We start from the raw sequence: 12,121 nt of genomic DNA, 5'->3' as shown, positions 1-12,121 counted from the left end.
TTGACCTTATAGGCATGGTCACCTGTCAAGATAATATCATCCAGATAAAGCACAAACAACATGTACCCTCCAACCGAGGTGTGGCCATACAACTAGGGATCCACAGAGGACCGTTGATACCCTAACCTCCCTTGGAGAAACAAGTCAATCTTTTCGTTTCAAGCACATGGATCTTATTTGAGACCATAAACGACCTTCTTCAACCTATAGACTCTGTCATTTGATGAGGAAAAGCCAAGAGACTGCTCAGTATAGATCTCCTCCTTCAAGTCTCCGTTAAGGAATCCAAAGTGAACATCAAGCTTGTAAACTCACCATCTCCTATGATTGGCTAAGGCAAGAATAGCCCTAATAGTAGCCGTTTGAGTTGTAAGTGCAAATATGTCATGGAAATCCACTTCTAGCTATTGTATGAATCCTTTTGCAATGAGTCATGCCTTGTGCTTATCCAAGGTTCCATCACTATGGTACTTGGTTCTAAAGACCTACTTAACTCCCATCACGTTCCAACGAACACACCAAGGCATGAGATCCCAAGTGCCATTCCACTCAATTGCATCCAACTCCTTATAGTAACGGATGCATAGTGGAGATGCGATGTTCAACAATGGCAATGGTGAAGAGAGAAAGAGAGCGAGTAAGTGAGCAACAGTATAGAGAGAGAGAGAGAGAGAGAGAGAGAGAGTGTGTGTGTGTGTGTGTGAGTGACAGAGAGAGAGAAATGCACAATATGTGGATACAATGAGTTGTACCTCTTTTAGATTTTTGTGATAGTTATATGTAAAGTATAAGTGCTAAGGGTGTGTTCACACCCGAGCACATTTAAAAGGCACGGTAGCTCTTTATTCCCAACAACCTCCCACCTAAAGGCAGCTTGCCTTAAGGTTAAGAAAAGAATTAGCCAAGTCTAAGTATGTACAAAGCTAAAATACATATACTATCCAACTGTCATCATCTATCGGCAATAGGCAAATTGCTTTGAAGACTCTTCGTGAGAAGATCTGCAAGATTACCATCTGTATGTACCTTGACAAGCTCAATACTTTTGCTATCAAGTACATTCCTAATAAAGTGATACTTCACCTATATGTGCTTTCTCTTTGCATGAAAGACACAATTCCGTGCTACCATGATAGCACTTTGGCTATCGCAATGGAGAACAGGAGTCACAAGAATGCCAAGCTCTCTCACCAAACGTGAAAGCCATACAGTCTCCTTGCATGTCTTAGTGATAGCCACATACTCTGCCTCTGTAGTAGACAATGCAACACACTTCTATAGCCTAGAGATCTAGGAAACTGGCACGGTGGCTCTTTTTTCCCAACAACCTCCCACCTAAAGGCAACGTGCCTTAACGTTAAGAAAAGAATTAGCTAAGTCTAAGTATGTACAAAGCTAAAATACATATACTATCCAACTGTCATCATCTATTGGCAATAGGCAAACTGCTTTGAAGACCCTTCGTGAGAAGATCTGCAAGATTACCATCTGTATGTACCTTGACAAACTCAATACTTTTGCTATCAAGTACATTCCTAGTAAAGTAATACTTCACCTATATGTGTTTTGTCTTTGCATGAAAGACACGATTCTGACCTACCATGATAGCACTTTGGCTATCGCAATGGAGGACAGGAGTCACAAGAATGCCAAGCTTTCTCACCAAACGTGAAAGCCATACAGCCTCCTTGCATGTCTTAGTGGTAGCCATATACTCTGCTTCTGTAGTAGACAATGCAACACACTTCTATAGCCTAGAGATCTAGGAAACTGCTCCCCATGTAAAGGTGAATACATACCCTAAAGTGGACTTTCTACAGTCAACATGACTGGTATAGTCTGCATCCGTAAAGCCAATGACAGATACCTTCTACTTTTCAAAGCAGATGCATAAATCCTTTGTGCCCTTAAGATATCTCATGATACCTTTCACTGCTTTCAAATGTTTTCTATCAAGATGTGCCATGTACATGCTAACCACTCCCACCGCAAATGCTATGTCAGGACGTCTAGTAACCATAGCATACATCAAGCTACCTATAACTGAAGCATACGGAATCTTGGCCATTTCAACCTTTTCATCATCAAATGTAGAGCTGTCCTTTGCAATGAGTTTCGCAAATGGAGACAATGATAGTACACCAATTGTCTTTTTCCCCTTCATATCGAAACGCTACAAAATCTTGGATACATACTCCTACTATGACAGATAAAGAAGACCTTTCAATCTGACCCTAAGTATATGCATGTCAAAAATGTGTTTTGCCTCACCAAGGTAAGAAAGCATATATATATCCTCATGTAAATCACCATGTAAGAAAGCAATCTTTACATCCATCTATATGAGTTTCACATCCTCACATGCAATCAAGCCCAATATGGTTCGCAAAGTAGTCATCTTGACTATGCGAGAAAGGTTCTCGTCGAAATCAATTCCATGTTCCTACGTGTATCCTTTTGCAAAAATTCGTGCTTTGTATTTTAACGGGAAAAAAAGTGACCTTCTTTTTGTAAACCCATTTTCATGGTAGGACTTTCTGCCCCTTTGGCAATGCACCAAATCCCAAGTATCATTCATCTTTAGAGATTCTATCTTTGACAGCATAGCTTTATGCCATTTCTTGCTATCCCCTTTGTTCATTGCTTCCTTGAAGCATGATGGTTCATCACAATCTATCAACATGACATAATCAACAACATAATTTACACCAAGAACAAACCTATCTGACTATTCGATATTTTTGGTTAACCTACTAACCCAATGATTAGTGTTTTACTAGCTGTTCAACCTGCAAATCTGCATTAACAACTTTTTGTTCAAATGGTTCAGCATACTGCCCTACCTATTCCAACTATTCTAATGGCACATTTTATTGCTAAAATTGTGATATATCCTGGGCAACTTCTTGCTCATCAATTTCACCATCATTCCCTGCATTCATAGGGTCATTTATAGCAAGTATTTGCTGCTGTACAGTGGATACTCTTTGCTGTCCTACAGGTATTTATTCTCGAAACACAACTCTTCTGACTTTCTCAATCTTTTCAATTTATTTATACAAGCGATCTTCCCGAAAAATAATGGTATTGCTACATACAATTTTCTCAAGATCCCATAATTTATACCTCATTTCACCCTCGTCACTTTATCCTAGACAAATGCATTTACATGACTTTGGCTCTAATTTGTTGTGTTGTTCCTTGCATATGTTTCTTACATGACTTTGGCTCTAATTTGTTGTGTTGTTCCTTGCATATGTGCGCAAATGCCTCGTAGCCAAACACTCTCATGTGTGCATACAAAGGTGGTTTGCCCGACCACACTTACAAACTCTCCCTCCCAAAGACCCCCATAATTTATACCTCATTTCACCCTCGTCACTTTATCCTAGACAAACGCATTTACATGACTTTGGTTCCAACTTGCTATGTTGTTCCTTGCATATGTGCGCAAATGCCTCGTAGCTAAACACTCTCAAGTGTGCATACAAAGGTGGTTTGCCCGACCACACTTCTTGGGAAGCTCTCCCTCCCAAAGACCTGTTTGATGTGACCAATTTATCAAGTGTACGCCTATCATAGCAACCTCTGCCCAAAATCCATGAGGTAATGTAGCATGAAACAACACAATATAAACCTTCTTCTTAATAGTCCTATTCATACGCTCTGCAACACCATTTTGGGGTGAATTATAAAGGATAGTGAGCTCCCTCTTTATCCCTTTGTTGTCACAAAAGGCTTGAAAGGATTTGGACACATATTCCCCACCATTGTCAAAGCCAAGACACTTTAATGTCTTGCTAGTCATATTTTAAACAAGTGTCATGAATTTTTTAAACTTATCCAATACCTCATCTTTACAACAGATTGGATAAACTCATACTTTGCGTGAGACATCATCAACAAATGTGATAACATATTTCTATCCCCCTAAAGACAACCCTGACATCTCATATATATCTGAATATACCAACTCTAAGGGTGAAGATTTTAATGAAAGAGACTTTTTATGTGATGTTTGAGCATGCTTACCAAATATACAATGATCACAATGGTCAAAATCAGCATACCTTAAATACTGCAAATAACCCAAACGAAAAAGCACTTTCATATGTCCCAACCAACTATGCCACAAAGGCATTCTTGGCTGCTCAGTTATGGTGACAACATGATCACACACACGAGATAGATGTAATGGATACAGAGTGTCACTCTTAGAATCTTCAACAACAATCCTAGATCCCTTACATATCTTCCATTTATTATCCCCAAAAGTGGGGTGATAGCCTTCATCATCTAGCTACCCTATGCATATCAACTTTTTTAAAGCTAAGATACATGCCTCACATTATGCAAAGTGAACAATGAACCATGCTAAAATGTCAACTCCACACAGATTGCATACTACCAATTCCTGCAATGTCACATGCATAGTTGTTCCCCAAGTAAATAACATCATTGTCTACCACCACTGTAGTTAGAAAGCCACTCACAATGTAGTGTTACATGAAATGAAGCACCTGAATCAAGAATCCAAGTGTGCATGTCATCATTAGAATCTACAATCAATGACTATACTAAAAGAAGAAATAAAAAGTGCATCACTATCATTGTCACTCTCGTGATTGAATACATTAACTTCCTCTATATTCACACTACTCTTCTTTGCATGTTAGCTGTCCTTTTTCTCATCTATCATCAATGATTTTTCCCTTGCCCTTCTCTTTCTTCCACTTGAAACAATCCTGCTTGAAATGCCCTTTCTTGCCACAATGATGGCACTCTACATTTTTCCCACGAGACTTCTTGCATATTTTGTTATCAAAATTATCCTTCTACTAAGATCAATCTCTAGTATGCATTGCATTGGAAAACTTGTTTGCTGAAATATTTTGCCTATTGAGCTCTTCCATGAGTAAAAAGCTCTCCAAATCTAAATATAACAACATAGCATTAGAGTTACTCATTGCTGTCCTAAGTGTCATAACTTTCAAACAAAATGCATAGCAAAAATGTTGCCTTGAACTCCTCATCAATCTGAAACTCCAAAGCAATCAGCTGGCTGAAAATAGAGTTGAACTCGTTCAAATATATAGGGCTGCTTCCTTCATACGAAGGTCCATCATTTTTTTCAACCAATAAACCTTGTTGGCTACACTTTTCTAAGCATATAACTCCTCAAGTCTTTGCCACATATCATAGCCAGATGTTAATTTCTCTATGTTGAGGAGCAAAGTGTTTGGCATTGAATTCTATGGTAGAGCGTGCAAGTTCATCTAACTCATCTGGATCCATAGTTCCTGGTTTTACCCCTTTTGTATTTATGGGCTTTATGGGCTTCACTTGTTTCTTTTGCACCAAGACATTATAGCACTACTTCTGCCATATAGCAAAGTTGTATGCACCCTTAAGATTCTTAATGTGCAAAAGATTACCTCAAACATAACTTCTGAGAAGATTGCACAAGCCAATTTTGCCAAAATTTGCAAAAGCTCCAATTTTGTCCGAGGTCCGATGTGCACAATTTGCATAGAATTTGCACTACAAGTACATACCATTTGCAAATTTTGCCAAAGCCCCAAATTGTGTGGGGTCCAACGTGTCAAAATTTCAAGAAATTGTACCTATCCCACTGCAATTTCCACAATTGCATGGAAAGCCCCAATTTTTGAAACCAAGAGAGTGCAAAATCCACAAATTTTACTCAACCAAGTAAAATTTTCAAGCATACACCAAAAGTCCCAAATTTTGGGAGTAAATACAGACCCAATCTCTCAGAATTGTCAAACTGTGCTTACACACATGTGACAGTCCACCCAAAAAATTGACCGAGGATGAAGCTTTTAAAGAAAAACCTGAATCCTTTTTTTTTAAGAATTTGACGATCAACAGGCCGAGCTGCACATGGCATGCACTGACCTAGCCTGAGCTCCGTAACCTACACTGAAATGCAACATAGCCCGCGTCAAACTGCCCCACGACCTGCACAACACCTGCATCGAACTACAGCCTGACTGTCCACAGCCTGTCATCTGACTGCCTGCGCTGACTGCGACCTACGCCTGATTGTCGGACAGTCCCTGTGACCTGCATCACACCCTGCAAGCCTGACCCACATTGACGACCTGCTGTTTGGTCATCCTAAATACCACCTTACCTAATAAAGACATTTTTTTAGGACTAAACATGGGCGCATCAAATGGAAAAATCCATTGCGGTTTGGTTTTAGGCCTTGATCTAGCCTTGAATCTGACTATGCTTCATGTTCATCATTTGGCACGATGGGCTTTGAGAGCGTACTTATCCCACTTGAAACGGATTTGTGGATGAATTGACCCACGTGCTATATGAAAAATTAGCATATTATCATCCAAGATTCCCTTTGTTCATTTTCCAAAATTCAAGGAAAGTGGTACAACCAATAGACAAGGTAACAATATAAGATTTGTGTGTGTGTGTGTGTGTGTGTGTGTGTGTGTGTGTGTGTAAGGTCAACAATGCCTAAAATCTAGGCAAGTAGATAATAGGCAAAAACATTGCATAAATAAAGAATGATAACATGGTATGCAAATACGACTTCGATTTCCCTTTCTTAGACCTCAAGAAAGAGAAGCTCGACAGCATCATCAAGATGGACATAATTCGGCTTCATACACATAAGACTTGCTTGAGGCCTATCTAGGATCTATGGACAAAGATGGCTTTCTACTGAAAGCACCTTCTACATGTCTCACTTGATGTTTTTGTGATCCGTCCATGATACATGCACACATTTGTCCCATGAAGTATGGTGTCAACCCTACACATCCTCACACTACTTATGGATAGAGACTAGTTGCTATAAAGCAGATTCCCTTTGCCCAAAGGACTGCATCTACCCGCTTTGCCAACTTGAGCCAAAGCCCGAGAAGCACTAAATATGCATCCTCACACAACTTATGAATAGAGACTAGTTTCTATAAAGTAGATTCCCTTCGCCCACCAGAAGACTGCATCTACCCGCTTTGCCAATTCAAGCCAAACCCTGAGAAGCATTGTATATGCATGTGCCTAATGTACCCTAAGATCGAAGGGCACTTCCGCTATCTCTTCCAAGAGGCATTCAAACCATTATCCAAGGTGATGGACTTTCTATATCAGCATTGCCTTGGACTCTTCCTTTTAGAGCTCTGTCAACACAAAGATCACCTCTTGCAATCCCAAGGGAGATACCTTGGAAATGCACAATTATGCATTCTTACTAACCTTTTTAGAGTTGCACCTACACCAAATACTTCAAAGCATACCCCAAACCGACTCATAGTTCCACCAAAAGGAGTCACATTAGACAGAGCCATAGAACGATTCAAAGCCCACCACATACAGCCCACTATGGCTGCACCTACACCAAATACTTCAGAGCATACCCCAAACCAACTCATAGTTCCACCAAAAGGAGTCACATTAGACAAAGCCATAGAAAGATTCAAAGCCCACCACATACGGACCACTAATCCACGTCCCCTAACTCTACCTCGATGCTTTAACTTATCCATCTTGGATAGACCCATGAGAGAGATCTTGAGATGATACCGATCTCTTCCTTCCTACTCCTCTTCCTCCTCCTCTTCTACTTTCTTAGAGCTCCTCCTGTTGCTCCTCCTCCTTCCTTTCTTCTTCCTCTTATTATTATTACTCTTCTTCTTTCTTTCTTTCTTTCTTTCCTCCTCCTCCTCCTCCTCCTTTTTCTTCTCCTTCTTCTTCTTTCTTTCCTTCTTTCTCCTTCTCCTACTCCTCCTCCTACTCTTCTTTTTCTTCTTTCTTCCTTCTCCTTTTTCTTCTTCTTCTTCCTCTTCAGCTTCTTCTTTCTTGCTTTCATCCTCCTTCTCCTCCTCCTCCTCCTCCTTTCTCTCCTTCTTTCTTTCTTTTTACATCATCATAATCATCGTCCTGCTCCTCCTCCTCTTTATGAAGTGTGGATGTGGAGTCTACTTAGGCCCCTCTGATTCATGGTTGATGTTGCAATTCGACTATAATAGTAGTGTCTAGCGAGCTAATTCTAGAGCTAGTGCTAAAGAAATCTATAAGAAACCCCTAGCTCACTAGCTCTACTGTTGTCTTTCTCTTGCTCCTTAGAAGTCTCTCTCTGTGCATTGAGAACTTTCCTATATGTAGTGTGTCTAAAAACTCTCAAAAGAGCAATAAAATATATTTTTTTCCATTTAAAAATGGTGTTTCAATGAACCGTTTCACTTAGGGCGTTTTGCATTTCACTTAAACATGTCAAGCGTTCCAGGCGTTTCGCGTTTCAATGCGAGTGAAACACATCTGGTAGTTACCATGTTATGAGCTAAGAATGCCTAACGAATAAGTGTCCTTCTATGTGGTATAGTGTGGAATGAGTGAATGTGATGGTGATTGTGTAGTGAAATGTATGTATAGTGTTGGTGGGATGAGTAAGTTTCCAAAATATTATAATGCAACAAAAGTAAATGTCAAGGTTATAACGAGTACTTATACCCATAGCTTGCACATCAAATGGTGTTAACAAAGGACCAGATAAATGTAAAATTTGTGTACATTGCATGAATTTTGGTGTAGTTGGATAGATTGGACACAATACCATTCCCGTGCCGATGTATCCTCTTTGGCTTGGAAGTTCTAGTTCCTCATCAACTCCATACTCCAATTGTAAATATAGTCATTGCAATGATACATCAAAGAGGAGAAGTAGAAAAAGGTAGACCTGCAGCATAAGGGCTCACTTTCTCACCTCTCCACTTTGGAATATTTGCATATTCATCTTCAATGATAAGGTATCTAAATATCAGGGGATCCCTTTAATGATTCATCTGAGAAGGATCTTGTGTTCAAGAAGGAGACTATTGGTGTCAATCCTTTAGAGCGTCCATGGAGGGATATCAACACTGAAGAGATAGGCTCCAAGGTGGACTGCTTTAGTGAGGATGGGTGAGACATCTGATCTTGCATTCTCACATTCTCTCAGAGTTCTAAGCTTTCTTGTCAAGGTCTTGGTGTCAGTGTAAGCATCTAGCTTTGATATCACACAAAAAATAATAGGGCACATGAAGAGAGATGCAGAAAGTATGACAACAATGAAACACAATCTATACAATGCTCAAATGAAATATGAATGAATGTGAGAAAATATGATGCAACAAGGGCCTCAAACCTGTGAGTCTTCAGGACTGGGGATGAGATTAGCTGAAAAACAACTCCAAGAGTGAGTCATACTCCTAACAGATCCAGAAACAGAGCAGCAATAGTCCACCAAGGATGATGATAATGTGAGTGGCAACAGAGGAAGCAAAACACAATTCTCCAGAGCACCTGCTGTTGAGGAAGATGCAGATCAGTAAAAACTTAGACCAGGGTCCAGCAGGCCCAAAAAGCAGCAGTTCTACTTGTGCAGCAGATCAGCAGGTACAACAGATGAAGTAAACTGGTGAACAATCTGGAGCAGAAATAGGGAATGTAGCGTGAAACACAGCTACAGCAGGTCAGAAGTGAAACCAGCAGGCTGGTGACTGCTCCAAGGCAATGCAGGCTGGGCAGCTGCAAAAGCCATAGTTACCTAGAATGGGGAACAGGAGCGGGAATGGGACCCCCTGGAACAAGGGGACCGTCCAAGGTCACGGAACAGGAACAGGGGAATGACACGTCTTAAGTGCCCCAAATATGCCCTACATGACCCAAATTGCCCCAATAGTCCCCCAATGCTACAAATCACCCAAATTTCCTTAAATGCCCTAATATTGCCCCAAATTGCTCACAATGCCCCAACATTGCCACAAATTCCCAAATGCCCCGAATGTCCCTCTAATTGCCCCAATACCCCTCAATGCTCCAAATTGACCCAAATGTCCCAAAATTGACTCGATTAACCCCACAGCTCCAAATGCTCCAATTATCCCAATTTCCCTTGAAATTAGACAATATAAATGGATGATTACCTTGGAATTGAGGATAGAGCCGAAATTTTATTGTGATTTGCAAGAGTTGATAATGTATCAAATTTGAACTTTGTATGGACTCCTGATTGGCTTGTGGCTTGTCTTGACACTTTGAATCTTCAATCCGAGAGAAAGAGAGAGAGAGAGAGAGAGAGAGAGATTAGTGCGTGCACATTAGGCAATGGAAATGGGTGAACATGTGGTAGGAGTGTGACACAAGCAAGAAGAAAAAACGCCAACTTTTGGTCAGCAGCCCTGGAACAGCCGTTCCAAACAGGGAATGGTAGGGAACGGCCTTGGGAACAGCAGGGAACGTTCACTGGCAGTTTCACCTCCTCGGAGGGTTTGGAAGGTGTTAGGGCGTTCCTACAGGCCAGAACAGCCATTCCCTGTTTCTATGGCAAAAAGGTGTCCTTCAACTGATGACAATGTCCTGCAGCAGGGTAGCAGCAGCTGTTGATTGTGGCAGCAGCTCCAAATAGGGTGCAGGGAGCAGTGCAAGGAGAGGTGGCTGCAGGCTGAAGGTTGTAATGATGAATGATCAAGACATAAAGTAAAATGGATTGACAAATGCCCGTAATAGACTCTACTCATTTGTCCTACTGTTCAAAAATAAAGCCTTCCGTTTTCTTTGGAATTAGCATCTATTGCTTTTGGGGCCGGTTTTAAGGAGAATAAAATAGCCATTAGTGCCTCACAATTTTTCATTAATGCATGCCTTGATATTAGTGGCTCGATAGTCCATACTGACCTGATTTCTTGAAAATTCCTATGTGGCTCCCAAGGGTTGGACATGCAGAATATGTCCGAATCCAAAAACGGAAAGAAAATGACATAAGAATCACTTTGGGCTTTTAACACAAAATTAGCTAGCACGTTTCTTTTCTTGAGATAAGACATGCACTTCCAAAGCCCACGAGGGGAGTGCCACCCCTCCATATACTAGCCTAGACAGCAAGGAAAGCATTACGGCCGCATCATCCTATGCAGTGATAGGATAGCCCACAAGGTGGGAATGAATAGCAGAGCTTGATTGGACTAGGATCCTTCTCCTTGATGGTCTTACCGAGGAGAACCAAGTGTTCAAGTGGGAAAGAGCTCGGACTTCACACAAAGACACCATGTGAACCCAGATCTTCAACTACATGACGCACCCTACAAGACCTGAGCCCACAACCTCATGATTATAAGACCAACCTTCAGCTAATAGGGACATTACCTTTGGCACCAGAACTGGCTATCACTTGAAGCAGTTCTATTCAGGCAAATCCAATTACAACTTGATTATTGTCACAAAATCTGGACCCTCAGACAGTCAGCCACCACTTACCAACTGAATGAATTTCTTTGCTGCTCCATGATTCAGTTTAAAAATCCTCGGCATCTGCCACCAGAAAGTACAGAAACATCAGTTCATCCTCATGGATTTGTTCTTTTCCCCCTAATGTGAAAAAAATACAGTGCATCATGATACTCACTTGACAGAGCCACAATTGCATGGTATTTTCTTTTCTTCATGTGGGAACTTGTAATCATAAGTTAGTTCTTCTCCAGTTCGAATTTGTCTTTTAGAATAGATAAAAATTTTCTTTACACCATCCATCAAGATGACTTTGGTGTAACAGTTGGGCTAATCAAACACAAAAACACAAAAGCACTGTATTAAGTGACAACAGCAGCAATCATGGCAAGTCTGACGTGTGTGTCCATTAAACTTACATCACAAGAGTGATTAATAAATCTTGCAAGTCCCCCACGTTTTGTTGCATCAACCTACCAAAGAAACAATAAAAGAGCTCAAGATCAAGAGCACACCAATCATGCACAAAAGAATAGAACTGATTGACCTGTTAAACTTACAACAGTCTCATTATCAATGCGAAACAAATAACTGCTTCCAATACCAAGCTTCTCATAATGTCGTTCTCTGAGATCTGATATCTGAAATTTGAGAATCCATAAGATCAAAATAGTCAATCAAAAAGCTGGATCCAGACAATTCACAAGCTACTGTAACTTTACCTACCCTTGATCTAATACATTCCCCCACGTATTCAATTATAAAATCGCCCGGTTCAATGGTCTCCAGGGCAAACACACCCCACAAATGTATCTTACTTCTCTCAAACTTCAGCTTTTTTTTCCTGGCCTGGAAAAATCACCCAAAA

The 12,121-nt window shown here is 40.6% G+C and overlaps 1 protein-coding gene across 6 annotated transcripts in view; it reads right to left on the bottom strand.

The window, feature by feature from the left end:
• The window catches only part of LOC148038399 (uncharacterized), a 121,525-nt gene that overhangs the window by 53,574 nt on the left and 55,830 nt on the right, over nt 1-12,121 (bottom strand). For 5 of the 6 annotated variants that reach the window (XR_015689485.1, XR_015689481.1, XR_015689482.1 and 2 more), the window contains exons 5-9: nt 11,980-12,102; nt 11,814-11,894; nt 11,673-11,726; nt 11,432-11,583; nt 11,284-11,337 (exon numbers count right to left, since the gene is read on the bottom strand). Coding sequence is in view for 1 of the 6 variants with exons in the window: in XM_087671492.1 (XP_087527618.1) it covers nt 11,316-11,337; nt 11,432-11,583; nt 11,673-11,726; nt 11,814-11,894; nt 11,980-12,102 (432 nt within the window). In the remaining 5 variants the exon portion in view is untranslated. Of the gene's footprint in view, nt 1-9,197; nt 9,334-11,283; nt 11,338-11,431; nt 11,584-11,672; nt 11,727-11,813; nt 11,895-11,979; nt 12,103-12,121 lie in introns of those variants that run through there. The other variant, XM_087671492.1, reaches the window with a different exon arrangement.

This window comes from Lygodium microphyllum, chromosome 3 (genome assembly GCF_053477565.2).
Source record: "Lygodium microphyllum isolate KBCC chromosome 3, Lygodium_microphyllum_v1.1.10, whole genome shotgun sequence".
Taxonomy (NCBI): Eukaryota; Viridiplantae; Streptophyta; class Polypodiopsida; order Schizaeales; family Lygodiaceae; genus Lygodium; species Lygodium microphyllum.
This window is presented reverse-complemented; position numbering and strand designations above follow the sequence as displayed.